This window comes from Stegastes partitus, unplaced genomic scaffold (genome assembly GCF_000690725.1).
Source record: "Stegastes partitus isolate 25-593 unplaced genomic scaffold, Stegastes_partitus-1.0.2 Scaffold469, whole genome shotgun sequence".
NCBI classification, from domain to species: Eukaryota; Metazoa; Chordata; class Actinopteri; family Pomacentridae; genus Stegastes; species Stegastes partitus.
The window spans coordinates 148156-168673 of record NW_007578200.1 but is presented as its reverse complement, the minus strand read 5'-3'; the positions used below and the strand labels follow the sequence as shown (position 1 = coordinate 168673).

At 42.4% G+C, this 20518-nt stretch overlaps 1 protein-coding gene across 3 annotated transcripts in view; it reads right to left on the bottom strand.

The window, feature by feature from the left end:
* Positions 1-3920, bottom strand: part of sfswap (splicing factor SWAP) — a 54433-nt gene extending 50513 nt beyond the window's left edge. For 2 of the 3 annotated variants that reach the window (XM_008286774.1, XM_008286775.1), the window contains exons 1-2: positions 3542-3920; positions 1743-1906 (exon numbers count right to left, since the gene is read on the bottom strand). In XM_008286774.1, coding sequence (XP_008284996.1) covers positions 1743-1906; positions 3542-3741 — 364 coding nt within the window. In that variant the 5' untranslated portion in view covers positions 3742-3920. Of the gene's footprint in view, positions 1-1742; positions 1907-2373; positions 2446-3541 lie in introns of all 3 variants that reach the window. The other variant, XM_008286776.1, reaches the window with a different exon arrangement.
* Positions 3921-20518: the final 16598 nt, after the last annotated feature.

Below are 20518 nucleotides of genomic sequence, written 5' to 3'. Positions count from 1 at the left end.
GAGTCATGACTGTGTTCACTTAAATGCTCACTAACAGAAACTCATTATTACCAATTAATAATAATTAAATTGCTGATGCTATGAATGCTACAGAGGGTAAGAGATTCTAAATTATGGTATGTGGTTGTAAAAACAACTGATGAATAGAAAGAGAACTCTGCTGCTGGTTTCTAAATAAATACACAAGCTTGGTCCAAGCAATCAAGTCTTCTCTATTGATATTCATAGAAAACTACGATATACTATTAAGGGGAAAACATAGCCATGGCAAAGCTCCAACTAAAACTATCAATATTTCTCATGCTTTGCTTCTTTCCCTTCAGCGGACAGATGGGTAATAGCCTGAGTGAATGGGGTCAGGCCTGCACATTCAAGGGCAAAGCAGCCTGGGGGATGAACCTTCTGTAGTGAGTGTGTGTCACACAAACTATTAGCTGACTCATTCTGCTCTGTCAGTTTGGGGATAAGACACCATATTTCATTTAAAACTGTAGCTTATTAAATTCAATTGCAGTCATTAAGTGTGTCTTTCAGAAAGACGGCGCTTTGTCATCAAAACAGCGAGTTTCACTATCACGTAAGATGACTCAGATGCAAGTATCCTGGATGAGTTGAAAGTGATTTTCATAGAAATGGCAGCTCAAAAACAAAGGGGCTCCTTTTCAGAAACAGAAGATTGGGTGTTTCTCTGCTCTGAAGATTTAAGCTGGTATATCAGATTTTGTTAAGAAGCCTCGATTAAAGTACGCGGCGAGTGTTAAAGTTGCCGCTTTGTTGTTTGTGCAGAAAAGCTTATTGTTTTATCCTCAGTGGAAGTCTTTAGGAAAAGTGTGAAAGAGGACGCAGCGCGGAGATTAGAAATGATCTGGAGATAAACACTGACTGCGTGTGAAGATAGCGAAACATTTTATGTGAAACAGACGGACGATACTGACGAGAGGCCAAACAGAGACTTGATAAACTCAATTAGTGAAATGAAACATGAATGATGAACACCAAGCTTCTGAAGCTGCTTTTAAACGTGGACTCCTTTCCATTCATCTGACAGCATCTGAACATGTGGGTTTTATGTCTGAACAGGCGTGAGGCATTCGGACAGTTTGAGAAACTTGTCACTAGTCTTGGTTTAGTCTTTTGTTTTTTAGTAAGTCTTCAAACTTTGATGAACTGTCGTGGAGGAACATTAGCGTAAAACTGACAGATGTTTAAAATACAGATTTCTGTCTCTTTAAAAGCCAGTAAGTTCCCATGTCTGAAAGGAGCTTGAGTATCAGAGGAAGTATTTCTGCTCTGCTCTGTACTGATTGTGTTACAGCTTGCAATGCGAACTTGGCGACCACACAGGCATCCACTCTCAGAACCACAAAATCTGCTGGCAGGCCCAAAAGGCACGGTAGCTTTTTTTTTCTTCTTTTAAATAGGACTAAATAACACAATTTAAGAGCCGTAACAGAAAAAACTATTGAATTGTTTATGGTTTATAGCACCAGATCCTGCAAGAAAAATAAAAAATAAAATAGTTCTGAGCTTTTCAGCACAACTGTGGAACCACGTCTGACTCAGCTATAGTCAACAGTCACGTGAAAGAAAAATAGGGACTTTTTGGCAGAACTGGGCTGAACTTTAGGCTGTGTTTACATGGAGCAGAATGAAAACAGCAGTATGTTCCAGATGCGTGCATGCTCCACTGTCATCCTGCTTGAGAGATCTTTGCTGAAGATCAGAATCAGCATCCCGCCCACCTTGTCTGGCCTCTTCTTCCAGCAGGTCAGTGTGCAGAGCCAGGTATCTCTCCTCATCGCACAGCGCCTCGATCCTGGCCTCTTCCTCTGACAGCTGGTAGGACGTGTTCCACGACCCGCTGTCATACTCTGAGAGGTCATGTAAGTGACCACGCCCATCGTATCTGTTGGATGATAAACAGAATTAGAGGGAAGGAAGTCGACAAAGCTTTTCATACAAGACATGGACCTACTTACCAAGGTAGTGGGGCCTAAAACCCACAACTTACTACATCAAACTGATCTACCTCTGTAAGTCTGCCATGAGCGAGTTTAATTGCAAAATACTAGAAGATCTGAAAGTTTCTCCAAGTACAGACAACACAATAATGACTTAATTAAGACCTTGGGCTTACGTTTTTGATCCTAATATACTTAGCAAGGTTGCTGCTTCTACTGTCTTCCTGGACAAGTCTTACAAGCCAACAACCCTACATCCAAAACCGAAAAAAAAAAAAAAAAAAGGAAAGAAAGACAAACAAAGCAACTCGCCTCTTACCTTACAGGGTTCAATTCCCCCCCTGTAACACTCATCATTACTTCTACATCTGCAAAGAAAGTTACATTCACACAAACCCGAGCACATAAATACCTATCCGTAAGAACCCAAATGGACGACATTTTCCAGGGTTCGTCCCTCTACGCCACCTCTCTGTTGCAGTTTCTTCATGAAGACAAAGAAATGGGGTGCTGTGGTTGACATTCGGGGTTTGGAAGGACCCCTTAGCCTACCTTGCTGGGGGAAAAACTGGGTTATGTGATAAAGACACACATACAAAGGTGTACAAATGAAACATAAGTCGGATCACTGCAGACCAAGGTGATTCAACAGAGTCAGTAGGTGGGAGTAATTTAGTGCGTCTGCTTCTGCCAGGAGGTGAAAGCATCCCTCCATCGTCCGCAGAAACATTTCTCAGAAACCAAATCTTTTCTTAGCCGATTTCCTCCCTGCGACATTTTGAATCACCTTAACTGCAGTAACTTTACTCTCGGTTCGAATTTGCTCTGGCCTCGTGGATATCAGCCAAGCATACTAAAATGATGCCAGCTCGCTCGGTGACTTCATACATTTTAGGAAAATTTCAGTTTGGAAAAAGGGACAGAAAGAGTGAAACATCGTCTGTGTCACACTTCACCTTAAAAGTCACATTGTTCAGTATGGCTGGAGTTTAAAAAGTTTCCGGAGCAAATTCTCCTAACATGCCAAGATGCAAAGCCTGATGTCAAAGCTAACCTGAATGGTCTTAGGTCCTGAATTCATTTGTGTTTGTCTCACTTTAGGAGGTACATCTGGCTCAAACTAATGCTCCCCCAAAATACAACAGCTCTGATATGAATGCTAAACCATGTCTTCAACATGCTAATCTTTGCTCAGACTGTTTTAAATAAGTATTAACCTCAGCATTTGTATCACAGCTGCTGCATTAGCCTGCAGTAGTTTAAGCTAGTGTGGCAGACAGTGGTGTGGATGGGCCATTCTTGGCTAACGTTAGCAAAGACTGGAAGGCTTTTGCATGTTAGCATGTTATTGTAGAAACTTCATATACCATCTGTTGTCAGTTCAGGACGTCCAAAGACAAGTTAGCAGGCAAGAAATAAAAACATTCGTCGTCAGTTGCAGGTACATCCCAAGCTTCTGCAAGACAAACTCCAAGTGGTCCCTTTTTTCTTTTTTTTCTGTTTTTGCATTTTTGAAACAGGCTAACGGGAACAGGACAGATGGTTAGCATAATGTTTCGGTCTAAGTTTGTTCAACCGACCTATCAATCATGATGCTCTTGTCCCCCATCCATGGGATAAGATGTTTTCCATGATCGTGGTAAAGAGCCCGTTCGTCGTCTCGGAACAGTTTGCAGGCATAGCCGAACACCAAGAGGTCGGCGTATTTATCACTGTCACTCACATCCTTCTTCACCGGCTTGTTGTTGTGGTCTTTCTTTGCAGCTCCGCGACGAAACATCTCCCGGACCGTCGAGGACACGGACTAGCTAACGAGGCAGAAGAGTAGCGGCGGTACCGCGATGGTTTTCTGGCCACCGAATAGCTGGCAGGTGGTCCAAATAATACAATAATCCTTGAAGGTTTCTCCTAAAACAGTATTCTACACGCCGAGAGCCGCCATGTTGGGAAGAGAGTAAATGTAGCTGTTGCGTCTGATCCGCACTTTCGACATTTTACCGCGAGTCAAGCCTCCGTAATGGGAAGTATTTAAGCTTAAAAAATATATATTTAATTTTGTCTGCCATTTAATTTGATTAAAGTGTGTTAATTGTATTTATAAATCGATTTTTTTTTTTACCATAATTTTTTTTTTCGTGAATGTCGAATGTGCCGCCGTGAATCAACGTAAGCGCTGCAGCGACACTGATCAGAGCTAAGATGTGATCAAGTCACCTACTTATTCTGACATTTCTGTCTCACAGCAGCATTATTGGGTCACTTTGAGGGCTATATGGGTTTTAAAATGTTTCATTTAACCTGGAAAAGTTTAAAATACTGAAATAAGAGATAAGAGGCAAATAATATGTGACATGAATGCTGAATAAACTACACTTAAGGTTTTAATCTGGGTCATTTTACTCTTCATCCGATCAACACTGTTAAGGACTGAGATCCCTGAGACCCCATGAGGAACTAACATTGTAGTAAACATCAACTAATTTCGCCTCAAAGTATTACCAAATATGCCTTTCTAATCCATATAATCTTGAATAAATCATGACTATTTTAGGGAACTTAGAACACATTTGCTATGTATTGTTTTGTATTTGTACTTGCAAACTGCAGCTTTTATTCCAAGCACATCCACAATGATATTTTCGATCCCTTGTGTCTGGTATCTTTTCATTCTCACTAATTTCACAATAACATTATTAATGTTGTGTGTCTCAAAGTTTCAGCAAAGTCAACTCTGGCCAACTTTCATCTGCTCACCACTGTTGCTAGAAACCCAACACTGGTGTCATCTAAAACTATGATATATGGATTTATATTCTACATTTATTGCGGGCAGTTTGTTTGCCTTTAAAACTTGGAGGAGTAAAGGAATGTGAGGACATGAAGACACCTACTACTGCCATTCATCAGGCACCCTGATGGTCTCTCAGCTTTACAAGCCAGTTAGAATTCTATTAAGTTCTATGTGGAAACAGAAAATCAAGTAGTTGTCCAGCTAGAAAGCTCCATAAGCCTCCCCCTCGCTGCTGCTTTCAGGTGAGTCACCCAGAATGAGCAACTGCCTCTTAATCCACCAGGTATTTTATTTTATTTAGTTTCCAGAGCTGCTTCTGCCGACTCTAAAACGTCTCAGCCACGAGCAAACCACCCCAGATGTTCTGCTGTTAGCTGCAGGAGGGAACACAAGAGCCTTCATGCACTCCCAGCAATTGAAGAACTGAGGATTCAGTAGAATACAACAACAGACTTTAGTGTAGCTTTAATGCAGCTGACATTAACTATAGCTTTGATCACAGGCCTACAGGTCAGAGTCGTGTGGAAGTCCTATTACTGAAGGAGAATCAGAAATGGTGGAAACTGTAAGACCAATTTGAAACCAATAAACTGCTGTTCTGTACTGCAAAAATATAGATTTTATAATGTTACCTGACACCCTCATTACACACAGGAGTTACAAATGACTGCATTCAGAGACATTTCCATGTGAAATTATGCTCACAGAGAAAGTAGAAGCCACAGAAAGTCCTTGTCTCACACATTCATTCACATCTTAGTCAGCTGCCGTGTGTCAATCAGATCTTCCTGAGGGGTCAGTTTGAGCTTCTATCCTCTGTTTCTCAGGACCAGAACCTCCCACCACAGGAGCTGCTTCTTTCCAGCAGCTCTTCATCAACAAGGCCAGAGACCCTCAGTGATGCCGCCTCTCTCCCTTCAGCCTCCTCTGTAGTCACTATCGGTGTGTTACATTAACCCACAGCTTTTTAAATAGGATTATTATTATGCCTTTGCACATTTCAAGTTGTTTACATTAGATGCTATGTAATCTGAATTTGCACAATCATGCAAAATGACATATAATTCCTTGGATTTGCTTCCCTTGCTGTTTATTTCATTGGGACACTTGCGCACCTTTTCTGCAACACTTGCTCTTTTCTTTTTAATCTTTCATTCTCCTTTAAAAAAAATAAAAAACATCTACTTATCAGTGTTTGCTGTTATGCCCCCAAAACACCAAGTCAGATTCTTGAAGAGTCCATTTCAGGGCTGAGATGATTGGTTTTACAGTCACTCTGAAATGAACCATCATGGAGGATTTTAAGTGGTTATACTGAAGGAGGTGACATTTTCATTCATTTGCTGAAAATGAACCCAATCTGAGGCCTTTAAAAAAACAGAACAAACCTCCTTAAATCCCTTTTTTCTTGCCAACTCCCTCTGCAGCCTGAATAGTGACTATTTCAGCGTTATCTTGAAGCATAAACATTTCTTCACGAGGTATTTCTTTACTTTAGGAGGACAAAATGTCAGGAGAAAAAAGGCAAAAGCTCCAATAAAAGACAATAAAACAGGACAAATACCGGTGATGACTCTGTGCAGTGAATATTGTGTTTTTTTGTGGGCATCTTGGGCACAATAAGAGGCTGTTTCAGAATACTGACGAGCAGCAATGTTGTGAAAAACTCGAGTGCAAATATAACTTTTGAGGAGACGAGCTGAGGAGTAGTGACAAATGACTACGTTTGATTTTTATGTTATTTTCTACATGAAGGATGATTTTATAGCAGATGTGAAGGTGCCGTAATTCTGACAGTAAATTAGACGAGCCTCTAAACAACTGAGTGTCATCTCCGGTGATATTTTTAGACAGGTAAACTAAGATCAATGTGCAAAGCGTTTCTAAGCCTTCCAAGTCGTGGATCTTTTTAATCATGCCTGTACCGGTAATCTCTTACAGAAGCCTGGCAGGACTTGAAGAATCGGCCATTGTTTTCCCTCATGAATGCAGCCAAAACCGTTTGTGAGCGAACACCACGCCGGAGACGGCCGGCGTGAAGCCGCTTCTCAGCGTGATTTCGATGGACTTACATTTTTTCTGCTGCAATTTAAGGCAAATGTTGTTTTTGTTTTTACATTTTCTTTTATTTTGTTCTTAAAGCGGCTCTCCTCCGAGGAATCAAACACTTAACCCAGACGCCAAGAGGAGAGTAAGAAAAGAAATAAAACACCTCATACAAATAAATTACATTCGAAAAAACGCTTGAGAATCAGCAAGAGTTTTAAAACCTGCCGCTGAACACAAAGAAGGACCAGGAGTTACACGATGCTGAGAAGTCCTGCAGACACATATTCATTTGTATTATTATTATTTTTCTTCATTAAAACAAAAATCTACAATTTGTAAATGACTAATAATTTGCCTAACTTCACTTTATCTGAGTGACCGTGACACTCACACAAGCTGAACACAGCTTAGCTCGCAGCTTTAAAGCATAAAAAGTGACTCCTCGTGAAGCTTTAAAGACATAAAAAGTCGATGCAGAACGATGAAGGTCACAGTTTCTTACAATCTGGTGAAGCTGTAGAACAGGTTTGAGTCATTTCTATTTGATTTTTCTTCTTTTTCTTCTGACTGCTGTTTAAATGTGTGGCATCAAAATCATGTAGTGAATAAATACTAGCCAGTATAGATGTAGTGCATTTTGTGATGATGATATATAAGCATTGATAGGTTAATATTTTACAACGAAGACTTTTACGAATGCATACATATTGTTCTATTTAATACCAGATTATTTACCACAGAGACTGTAGCTCAGTAAGCCTAACGAAGCACACAGCAGAGCCGGCTTAATGCTCAGAGGAAGTAGAGCACGTTGGCTTTAGTAGCCTTTGCTCTGAGATTAGTATCTGCCCTTTCTATTATTTACAACCTCTGGCTTTGTTTTGTTAAACTTTGTCCACAGATTCTCATGGAGTCAGTGGGACAGTACCTGGAAGGGTCATGGAGAAAAAAATAGAGGTGTCTTTTGCGGGATCTCACAAAAGTCACATCAATCTTACTGGATGTTTTGTTAAAACTGTGCCTCTTGCTCAGCAGTGTTTGAATGTCTTTATATTTTAGGCCAATTTCAAAATAAAACTCAATAAAACTCTTGTACAGGGTGGTGTCCTCCATTGTCATTTCTCCATACTGCCAAAAAGACCCAGAAGTATACATACCGATTAGTTTTCTTCTTCTTCTTCTTCTCCTCCTTCTTCTTCTATTGATTTGGCGGTTGGCATCCAATGTTCAGGTGTGTTACCGTCACCTACCAGACTGGAGTTACCTGTAGTTTTATGAGATCTCGCAAAAGTTATTGCGAGATCCTGAGAATTGAGATACCTCTATTTTTTCTTTCCTCTCCCTGTCTTTTTTTTCTCTATGTCCCTTCCAGGGTTCCGTAGGCCAGAGAGCAAGAAGAACAAAACGTGTATTAAAGTGTTCAGATGAAGCTTTGTGATGCTGCAGTGGATGTAATTGTGTGTGTTACACAAATAATTAGCGGATCTTGGTTGAAGTTTCTGTTTGTTGGTGAATATTTCTCAACAGTGTAACATATTACACATGACATAATACACATGATTATGATTATTATCTTTTGCACCACTGTATATATACATATATATATTCTGCTAGATGTGTATATTCTTGTGTATATTTATCTTATTTTATTTTTTATTGTTATTAATTTTATTTTATTTTTTTCTTTCTATAGTTATTTTACTTTATTCTTTTCCTTGCTAATTCCCAGGGCGACACCAACAGCCGGAACCAAATTCCATGTATGTTGTGTACATACTTGGCCATTAAAGCTGATTATGATTCTGATTATGAGCTTAGTTAGTCTTGTGGCTCTCTGCACGGTTCCAGTCAAACAACTATATGCAGGACACACCTGCAAACACATGCATCATTTGTGTTCGTCACTAAAACAACATAAAAAAATGTGTCTGTGAGCTTCTATTGTGAAGATTTCCATTAAAAAATGATGTATTTTCTCCATTTAAACATGTTTTTCTTAATATAAAATGTGTTTTTCAATATCTGAAAGTACTTTTCAGTGCTTTTTTTGTGCTTCTAATGTGCTTCAGTACATTTATAATTACAGACTTATACGTTTACCTGCCTTTAGTCATACTTTGATGTACATTTCAGTGTTTTTTTTTTTTTTTATCTGCTTCACTACATTTATAATTACGGACTTATATGTTTACCTGCCTTCAGTCATGCTTTGATGTCCTCATTAAAAGTGCACTTACATTTGTCAGGTTTGCAGCCGAGGAGTAACGCAAACGCGCCCTAATTACCGCGTGGTGATATATACATCTTTCAAGTGCTGCTCACCAGGGCTGCTATGTAGGTCGTGTTGGGCTTTCTGCGGGCATTATAATAACCCATTCTTAATTACGAGGCGGTAATTAAACACCTCGGAGAGTTGCGTTCATAAACGGCCACGGAGCCAACCGGCAAACCAAATCTCCAGTCTGGTGGATTTAATGTGGATAATTTACAGCGAGACTTTTCTTCCTCCGCCTCGCTGTTCGAGCGACGAGGGCCAGATGTAAACGTCTCCATGATCCGAGCTTGAGTAGCATTTTTAGTAATTGGGCAGAAGGAGAATTGCATTTTCTTAATCCTTTTATCCATCTTTTTTTGGGGGGTCGAGTCTGATTCTTAGACTCTTGCTGTGAATTGACAAAGTTTCAAGGATTTATAAAAATTCATTTAACCCACACGATGCATATAAACAAACAGGAGGGTATAAATGCTAACAGAGAGGCTCACAGAGCCAACACTGGGCCACATGAAGCACAAATTACAGAACGGGCATAAAATAAAATGCGAACCACATGTGGCAAAGGTGGGACATTTTTAACGGTCGGATTAGGAGAACGGCTTCACCGACAGCAACCCAAATAAAAGTATGTTAATAACAGCTGGATGCACAAATGAGTGGATAGAGAGTCCAAAAAAAAAGTGTAATTGAAAAGAAAAACTGATGTCAAAGCTAAAAGGAGGCAGAGTGGTTCATATTGGAAAATGCAAAATAATTAAATTACAGCGCTAAAGAGAATCCTCTACAGGTATGTTCTTATTAGGAGTACCTCCAGTAGAATAAATGAATAAAATCAGTAAACCTCAGCTGGATGAGGTTGCAGAATGGGGTGGCAGAAAATAGAGCCCAAAGTTTCATCATACTCACATTGTAAACCTCCCACAGTGACCACCTCCCCACTCGGTGAGCCCCCAGGCCCGCTCAGCAAAAGGAATCCACAATACTACGACTGATGTTCAGGTAGAAAAAAACCTACAGTTTAAAGTATTGTAAAGCTGCTGAAACACTAAAACTCTAGCAGGTAGAAATCTGTGAGGAAGCATGAATATTTCCTCCGTCTGCAAACACGATTCATCAATTTAAAAGTGGCTCCTCTGCTGGAGAACCGAGTCGGAGAGCAGCTGTTCTACTGTGAACATCAGCCCTTATTCCTGCCGCCTGTGGCTCCGGCTTTGATTAATGCACATGCATGTCGGTTAAGAGCGATTTAACTCACTGTGAAAGTCATGCAATCAGCACAACAGTCCTGATTTTAAAACACATTCTGGCAAAGGTGCACGACATACAATATGTGCAAAATACTTCAAAAATAAAAAACCCGGTACAGACCAAGAGAGAGAAAATATAACCCAAACCTCCTGGCACTAGGCTGGTGCCGCAGAAGGGAGGGCCCAGCAACCATGAAAGGCAGCGCCGAGGGAGTGTTCCCACAGCAAGCCACAATGAAAGACATCGCTCGCAGGCACATCAGACCGGACAGATGGGCAGCACTATGACAGGTGACAGCAGAAAGCAAGCCGGATCCACAGCAGCCTGACAACAGCGAGGGCCGATTGATCTCCGCCGCTGACCGCTAATTAACAATTCCGCTCACTTTCTGAATAAATGATGCTTCTCTAATATGTATGGAATATGAAATGGAGCTCAGTTTTCTGGAACTTTTGCAGGGAATACAGACCGGCCGTGCTTTTTACCTGCAGGTCTGAGCTATTGTATCTGTGCTCTACATGCTGGTGTTGTTCTAGCTTCCTCTAGCGCTAGCCGTCCATGAAGTCTGGAAGAAGAGGCAGAGTGCTGTGCAAAAGTTTGGCCACTAAAAATGAAGAAATATTGCTGTGAATAGTTTTTATTTAACTTCATTTAAAGTGCAGTAAACAGATACATGAAAGCAGCATTTGGTGTTCCCACCCTTTGGCTTAAAGCACACTTGTGCAGTCTTTCCAGGCACTTGTCAGCGAGGCTGCTCGGCCTCTTCATGTAATCCCCGACCGAGCGGCTCCGTGATGTTCAGGGCTCTGTCGGGGTCACGCCATCTGCTGCAGGACTTCTCGCTCTTCCTCGTCGCTGGAGTTTGTTCATGACTCCGGCCGTATGTTTGGGGTTGCCGTCGTGCAGCAGAATGAATCTGCCACCCAGCAGATGCTTTCCCGACGGTTGATGGATAAGATTCCAAACAGCTTTCCAACACAACTTCTTTTTGCATAAGTTCAGCGAGTCCACTCAGCACTTTACTCTGAGTCGCTGGCGGATGGTGTCGCTCGTCTGCCGGCAGCTTTTAAAGTTTCTCTTTGTGAGTTAGCTCAACGTTTGTCTGACATCTGAATAAGTTAAGATTAAACCATCAGTCCTTGGGTACTGGTAGGTAAAACGCTGAGGGAGGAGCCAAGCCGCTCTCTCTGTTGTTAAACCCTTTGGAACTATTCAAAACGAGGTATAATGGTGAGATTTCCAGCCAAGAGCCTTTTCTTGCGGAGCCCTAATCACAAGGCTTCGCCGCGAGTCCATGCTGAGAGCTGGGACTAGAAAGGCCTTTAAAAAATTCTCTTTCCAGGACTTTATATTTCTCAAATGATGCCATCAAAAGATCACAGTATTGTCCATTTTTTTCCCCCTGACATCTGTGCAAAAAATATTTCTCACTAAAGAGAAAAACGGGGTCGGACACGGATCTGCAGCTGTTAAATTCATAGAGTTTACTGTGAACATCAAATCAAGACTTATCTGAGGAGTGTTTAATAGTTAACACAGCTGGGAAATAAGCCCAAACAGAACAACCTTTTGCAGCCTAACAGGGCATTCGCATACCGCAACAATCTGAAGCAAACTTTGAATGCTCTGAGTCTATTCTTTGATCTTGCTGAATAGTTTTCTGAGAGGATTAAACTGTCATATTAGATAGATTTGCCTCTGCGGAGAGTAATATAAATCTCCCAACTCCCCACAGTGAGATCCATAACCTCCCGCATCAGGCCACCGTACGGCAGCGTGAATGAAAAATGCAAATCTCTCCACGTTCAGACACTTTTGCTTTTCACTTGCTATGCTTGGCACAACATGTCAGAAAGCACCGGGGTGACGGCAGAGGGGAAAATCAACAGCCTTGCATAAAAAGCTTGTGTTGAATTTATTGTCGCAGCTAAAGGAAAAAAAAAAAGAAGACATTTCTTATGACTAAGCATGGATTGTTTTACTGCTACGGCGACCGCGGCCAACTGCTGAGAGCGCAGTCAGCTCCTTTCTGCTTTTAACAGTCAGATGCCAGACGCCGCTGTTCGAAAACGACTCCTCGACTCTCCTCGTCGCCGTGCGCCCGAAGGCACGTCCGTTCACGTTTGTGCAATCAATCCAGGTGATCACCGTCATGAGCGACGGGTCGGACAGGACGCCGGCCATCAAGGACAAATGTGTCGGCGCCGCGGCTGTCACCGTTATTTAGGAGCAACACAAGTCAAGTTGAATAGCACTGCAGAGCAAAGTGGATTTATTGGGATTAGTCGGGAGCTTAATGGGACCCATGGGCTCTTATCATTATTTCACACAGAGCCAACCCTTCCAGGTGGGGTTAAACAAAGTATGAAATTAATTTATGAATATTTATAGCCCTCTCAAATGAGGCCCTGCTAATCAGGATTTTTTTTCTTCTATCTTTTTTTGTGTGTGTGTGTGATGTAGATGAGATATTTTGGGTTTGGCACCTTTAGGGCTGTTTACCTGCTTTGTTCACAATATCTGAGTGATTAATGCCCTGATTAAGTCTCGCCTCAGACAGATTTTTTTTAGCTTTTATTAGCCACCGAGGTCTGGCATCAAGGTGTTTATGATTTCGCCTTCAAATGATTCAGGATGTACACAAACACACGAGCGAGTGTGCAGACATAAACTCTCCCGTAATGAGATGATGAAAAACACGGCGCGCTGATAAGATTGCGGGGAGGATGAATCAGTTCCCGGCACCTCGCTGCATTTGATTTAAACGATTACGGGTTAACCTTGTATATTTTAAACTGGTGCTTCTTTTAGCGCGTGCCTTATACGCTTTAGTCTCTCATTTGCTTTTTTTTTTATAGCCTCCTAATCAGAATATTCACATATTTCAGTTTCGAGGCCCCAGAATCTGCAGGGATAACAGTGTCATCTTTTAATTTTACAAGCCAATATTTGCACTTCAGTTAACTCGTGGGTAGTCGGTGGTTTGAGCAAACACTCTTAAGTAACGCTGATGATTTTTATCCCACAAAGTCAAGAGAGTGAAACGATAAAGTCAAACGAGTTGTCGCTTCCTGCAGGACTACCTCAGGCCTCAACCACACGAGCATCCTGGCCTCCACATGATTCAAGCATGTCACCATCACGAGCTCCAAACTTTTATTTCGGGACCGTCTGAAAAACATATTGCCATTTAAAAGTAACGTTTCAATAATCAGCGGGAGCTCTCTCAGTAAATTGACCTTCTCCTGTGGCCTTTTCCCGTGAGTGACTGAAATGCTGTGTGACAGCAGCTCTCGGCAGGATTAAATTAGTGTGGAGTAAAGTGCATTTTATCCTGACCACAGCCCTGAATATAGAGACGCTTTCATGAGGCCTGGACTTGGCATTTCGCTTGCTGAGCTGCGGGTCCAAGATATTTAATCACAGGAAGTACCTGTGACCACGCCGGAGATCAGAACGCCTCCGTCACCTCGCTGGTCACGGAGAGAAATTCTGCTGTGTTTTGAATTTTGATCAGAATTTTTAATTTTTTTTTCTTGCCACGGCAGCAGTTTGGCTCTGAGGATGTCGGTCGGTCGGTCGGTTTTGGATGAGTTGCCATAAAAGTGTGTGCAGACATTCGTGACCCACAGAGGATGAAACCTGCTGATGTTGATGAACCGTCAGGAGATTACCGTAATTCTTGGACTATTGAGGCACCTGAATATAACCTGCACCCACTAACTTTAAAAAGAAAACAAATTTTTCTACATAAACAGGCCGAACTTGTTGAGAAGCTGCAGGTGTCCACATTGTCACATGAGATATTTACAGAAAGATTTTCTTAACTTTTAATTAACTACATACCAGTTTATAGTCTGGACATTACGGTAATAGTTTAAGCTTTTTGAAAACTGTCTTGACACTTATTGGATTGTAACTGCATTTAGAACAGATAAATTGTGCTCTGATCATGAATCCAAGTGACTTTGTTGAACCCTTGACTTTTCCCTGTCGTGCCACCAGCAGGTATTTAATATCTAAAGATGGATTGGCACAATTTTCTTGTTCATGGTTCCAAAAGACTGAAACCTAACTACTTTGAAAATCCTCCAAAGTTTGCTTTAGTGCCTTGAGAAAGTCAAAATGTCCGTCTCTTCAAAACTTCCACGTATATATATACATATAAAGCCTGTGAAACTAACTAAATTTCCATCAGTCTCAGCTAATTTACTGCTAATATGCTAAGCTAAGATAGTGAACAACATAACTGCTAATTGACTGCTGAGGAAGTTTCGTCTCCGGTCCATCGTCGCTGTCAAAAAGTTTTGTTTTTAATTGTGATATTAATTGTAAATAATTAGCCCTCCAGTATAACAACTCCTGAGCCATAATTAGTCTTTATCGTGCAGCGACACATTTCTCGCCGGACACAGTGATACAGAATGAAAGAAAAACGTCCTGCATCTGCAAAAAATGTAAATAAAAGACCCAAACTAAAAGAGAAGACGAGCAAAACAGACAGTCAGAGGTCAGGAGGTGGTCGTCCTGCATCAAGCAGATAATCAGCAGAGACACAGAAAGGCCGGCGGACAGATGCCGGTGGAATTGGCTTCTGAGATGTGACTGAGTGTTTCTGGTGGGAAATCTCTGAAAATTCTGAGCCCTTCCCAGAGCAAATGATAAATAGGACACTTCAGCGGGACTGACTGCGGCTGTGGTCAGCGCACAGCAAAGAGCTCATTCTTCATCTCGGCCCGGCTGGAGTCTAATGGAATGGCAGCCTGACAGTCTTTGACAGAGAGAGCACTGGAGGGCAGAGCGCTGGCATATTTCAAATACTGGACATCACTGAGTATAATTTATTTTCATTCGGTTTGCGTCTTAATTACCATATGTAAGTAGCTTGACATCACAGCCTGCTGACTTGTTGGGCTGCTGGAAGGGCTGCAGCTTTGTGCCAGTGTTACTGCTGATTGGGCGAGGAAGAGCCAAAGCACCTTAAAATGCAAAATACAACCTTTTTATATACCAAACATAATCACCCCCCTTTGGATGTTTTCCACTTTTATTGCTTGTCAACATTAAATCATGGTCAAAATAATTTAGCTTTCTTGCAAGAAGTTACAAAAAAAAGACGCCAAAACATCCATCCATCATCTCTACACCTTAATCCTCACTAGGGTCATGGGGGGCTGGAGTCTATCCCAGCTGACTCAGGGTGAAGGCAGGTTCACCTGGACAGGTAACCAGTCTATCACAGGGCTACACTTAGAGACAGACAACCAAGCACACTCACATTCACACCTACGGACAATTTACAATCACCAATTAACCTCAGCATGTTTCTGGACTCTGGGAGGAAGCCGGAGAACCCGGAGAGAACCCACGCTGCACGGGGAGAACATGGAGACTCCACGCAGAAAGATCCTGGTGTCCTCACCGGGACGCCAACCGGCGACCTTCTAGCTGCGAGGCAACAGTGCGAACCACTGAGCCATCTTGCAGCCCAATTTAAAATATAAAATGTAAAATTAATTTTAAATTAAGTCACCTAATTCAATACAGGTGCAGCCACTTGGTGCTAGAAGTCACTGAATATCCCTGGAAGGGGCATCGCCCATGCAATAAATATGCCTGGAGAAGGACGTCCCCAAAAACTGAATGGGTGAAGAAGAAAGTGAACCAGTGAGGGAGGCCACCAAGACACCTACGACTCCTCTGAAGGAGATGCAAGCTTCAGCGTCTGAGTTGGAGGTTCTTCACTAGTCAAAGCTTTATGGAAGAAATCCAACAAAAACCACTGATTAAAAAGCTAGAGTTCACCAAAAGTCTTGTGAGAAACTCTGAAGTCAACTTGAAGAAGGTTCTTTCACAAACACACCATCCCCACCCTGAAGCACGGCGGCGGCACCATAACGAGGGGATGCTTCTCGGCAGCTTCTGGACCCCAGAAGGCTTCTAAAGGTAGAGGGTAAAAAGAATGGTGCAAAGTATTGAGAAATCTTGGAGGACAACCTGATTCCGCCTGCAAAAGAACCGTGACTTGGGAGAAGACTTGTTTTCCAGCAAGACGATGACCTGAGGAAAGCAGCCAAAGCTACACAGAAATGTTTTAAAGGCAACTCGGTGAATGTTGTGGAGCGTCTGAGACCTCAATCCAAAGGAGAGTTTGTGTCTGGATTCAAAGTGGGCTGTTTACTCACAATGCACATGCAAACCTGAGAGAGTCGAGCAGTCTTGCAAAGAAGAATGAGGCGAAATGGAAGTTTCCAGATGATAGCTGTCCACACAGGCTCAATGCTGAAATTGTGGCTAAAGGTGCATCTACTACATATTAACATGATGAGGGTAAATGTTTGTGCAATCACTTATTTTAGCTTTTATATTTTTAATTAAATGACAACTTTAGAGAAATCTGTTTTTACTTCGACACAAAAGCATTTTTTTTTTGTTATATTCCTGCCAAAAAAAGTCTAAATACATTCATCCTGATTCACTCGGTGGTTAGCATCGTTGCCTCGCAGCTAGAAGCGTCCCGGTGAGGACACCCAGGATCTTCCTGCGTGGAGTCTCCATGTTCTCCCCGTGCAGCGTGGGTTCTCTNAACCCACGCTGCACGGGGAGAACATGGAGACTCCACGCAGGAAGATCCCAGGTGTCCTCACCGGGACGCCAACCGGCGACCTTCTAGCTGTGAAGCAGTGATGCTAACCACTGATCCACCTTGCAGCCCAATTTAAAATATAAACTGTAAAATTAACTTGAAATTAACTCACCTACTTCAATACAGGTGCAGCCACTTGGTGCTCTAAGTCACTGAATATCCCTGGAAGGAACATGGCCCATGCATAAATCTGCCTGGAGAAGGTCGTCCCCAAAAACTGACTGAACAAGGAAGTGAACCAGTGAAGGAGGCCACCAAGACTCCTACGACTCCTCTGAAGGAGCTACAAGCTTCAGCGTCTGAGATGGATAAAAAAAAAAGAAGCTAGTACTGACTACAGTTCACCAAAAGTGTTGTGAGAAACTCTGAAGTCAACTTGAAGAAAGTTCTTTCACAAACACACCATCCCCACCCTGAAGCACGGCGGCGGCACCATAATGAGGGGATGCTTCTCAGCAGCTTCTCGACCCCAGAAGGCTCGTAAAGGTAGAGGGTGAAACGAATGGTGCAAAGTATTGAGAAATCTTGGAAGACAACCTGATCCCGCCTGTGACTTGGGAGAAGACTTGTTTTCCAGCAAGACGATGACCTGAGGAAAGCAGCCAAAGCTACACAGAAATGTTTTGAAGACAACTCGGTGAATGTTGTGGAGCGTCTGAGCCGGAGCGCAGACCTCAATCCAAAGGAGAGTTTGTGTCTGGATTTGAAGTGGGCTGTTTACTCACAACGCACATGCAAACCTGAGAGAGCTCGAGCAGTTTTGCAAAGAAGAATAAAGTAAAATGGAAGTTTCCAGATGATCCACACAGGCTCAATGCTGTAATTGTGGCTAAAGGTGCATCTACTAAATACTGACTTGATGAGGGTTAATACTTGTGCAATCATTTATTTTAGATTTAATACTTTTAATTAAATGACATCACTTTAGAGAAATCTGTTTTTACTTTGACATAAAAGCACATTTTTTTTTATATTCCTGCCAAATAAAATCAGATTACATTCATCCTGATTCCCTCAGTGGTTAGCATCATTGCCTCGCAGCTAGAAGGTCGCCAGTTCACGTCCCGGTGAGGACACCCGGGATCTTCCTGCGTGGAGTCTCCATGTTCTCCCCGTGCAGCGTGGGTTCTCTCCGGGTTCTCCAGCTTCCTCCCACAGTCCACAAACATGTTGAGGTTAATTGGTGATTGTAAATTGTCCGTAGGTGTGAATGTGAGTGTGCTTGGTTGTCTGTCTCTAAGTGTAGCCCTGTGATAGACTGGTTACCTGTCCAGGTGAACCTGCCTTCACCCTGAGTCAGCTGGGATAGACTCCAGCCCCCCATGACCCTAGTGAGGATTAAGGTGTAGAGATGATGGATGGATGGATGATTAACTGCCAACAGCAATAAAAGGGAAAACTTCCAAGGGGGTTGAACATATTTAATATGTATTTTTACATAATATTAGTGACTAAAATCTTGTTCTGTAAGATTCTGTATTTGCGGTTGTATGTACTATTCTCGCTGGGTAAGTGTTTGGTGGAGAAAAGGTGATGATTTCTAGGAACCAATGAGAGTCTGCTGTCACTGAAATCTGATCAGAGAACAGCCACACAGTGCTGACGGAGAACGGCATCGTTCTGAATGTGACTCAGTTGTTTGTTTTTTCTGGTTTAGGTTCTTTAACGCAGCTTGTTGTGGTGTTCATGTTAACTGGTTTCTCTCTGGGAGGTTCTGCTGCTTTGTTTTGGCCAAACTATTCCAGTAAATCTGTTCATTTTAAAGTTATTTGTGTTTCAACAACAACTTTGTCGGAGCCGTCCACCTTCGTCCCCGTGATTTCCGTCGCCATTGTCGGTGCAGCTCGGTCGCACGCTGTGCAGGAAGATGATGTTCCCGTTTTAAATCCCGCCTAACAAACTCCGATGGGTTGACTTTCAATTTCAACTCACAGCAACGTCCGTCAAAAGAACTGTTTTGATTTCTCTCCAAATCTAAACCGTAAGAGGTCGAGAAATTGGGTATTTCGGAAGAGAGTGCACAGACAGACAAAGTCACACCTACCATGTGCAACAAAAAGCAACCGCAAATGTTTTTTTTCATCAGAGCTCCATTAACAAAGGCCTGTTAATGGACTGAGCCACACAAGGTAACAGTAATTGGGCCGAATGAAAGGAGCGCTGCACTTCCTCTGAGGACACACAGAGACTCGGAAGAACCAGCCTCCTCCAAGAACAGCTCCGGATCGCTACCTGTTGCAAGTGTCATGAAAAAAATGATTTATTGTCTTGCACCCACACTCTATTACACTGTTTGTATAAAGCAGTCAGCATATGGTGTCTCTGCACAGCTGCTGCTGCTGTGGGGAATATTTAGCTGAAGAATTAATTTACCACTTTGGTTCGACTCTCTGTGACAGGCCTGAGAGCTTGTTTTGTGCCCGACTCAGAGAGATTCTTAAAAAGCAGCCGCTGAAAGGCTCCAATATACTTTTTCCAAATTGATCATATATGAGGCGTAATGAGGTCCCTGTTCAGAGCCAATCAGCTGGAGGTCAACCGCGCCGTCGTCCAGCGCATCCATATTTGCCTCTGCATTGTTTTGTGTGCGTGCACGCTTCACCACGGAGCAAATTAAATCTGAAAAATGCACAGCGTCATGCGTCTCTTTCAAACCCAATCTGCTTGGCAAAGATATGTTGCTATAAATAGCCGCGCCTCCAATTGGTCACTGATTTGTTGCTCCCCAGGTAGGTTCTATGGATTGATCCTCTTCATTCTATCACTTGTTCGGTCATCATTCACGTGCAGCTAGCCGATACCGCCGCTTGGAGTTTGATTGATCCGGGCGGTTTGGATGGCCTTTCTCGACATCATACATCTGCTGTTCTCTTATTGTTATTCTATTCAGCGATCTTGGAACCTTGAATCTGTCTAATGAGCCCGTCTGCGTTTCAGCCACCTCTGAGTGGAGCCTTTTGTAATCACAGATACAGCATGAAAGGAGGCTATTGCACTGAGCACAATGGTTAGCATGTGGCTCAGTGATCCAGCCACGGTTTGTGCTTCAGGTTCAAGGTGAGTTTGTGTTTTATTGAACATGCGCTCACCGTTCGTTCAGCAGCTTGGGAATGCAGAGTCCAATCTTTTCCAATTGGTTCAAAATAAATTGTTTTTGCTGCGGGTTCTGGTTTTGGTGTGTGGTCCTCCAGCGCTTGCAGGCAGCTGCACAGGTGTAGGGTGGCGCCAATATGTGCCTCCATTGGTCTATCCAAAAAACACAGAGCATTCTTTACTACTACTCCAGAGTGACCCATTTTACCTGCACTGCAGCTTGGAAGCAGCTTTTTTGGGTTCAAAGTAATTTATTTTTGATCAAAATGCTGCAAAAATTAGTTGTGCAATCAGAATAGGTTCCATGTTGGTAGAGAAAGAGTAAATAAATCTGGGATAATATGTTGTTTAATTCTGCTGTCATCAAACCTGGGCACTGCAAACAAATAAAAGTTCTGGTTTATTGTCTGTTTGTCTCTGTTTCCTCCTAACCGGAACCAGTTGAGGCAGACGGC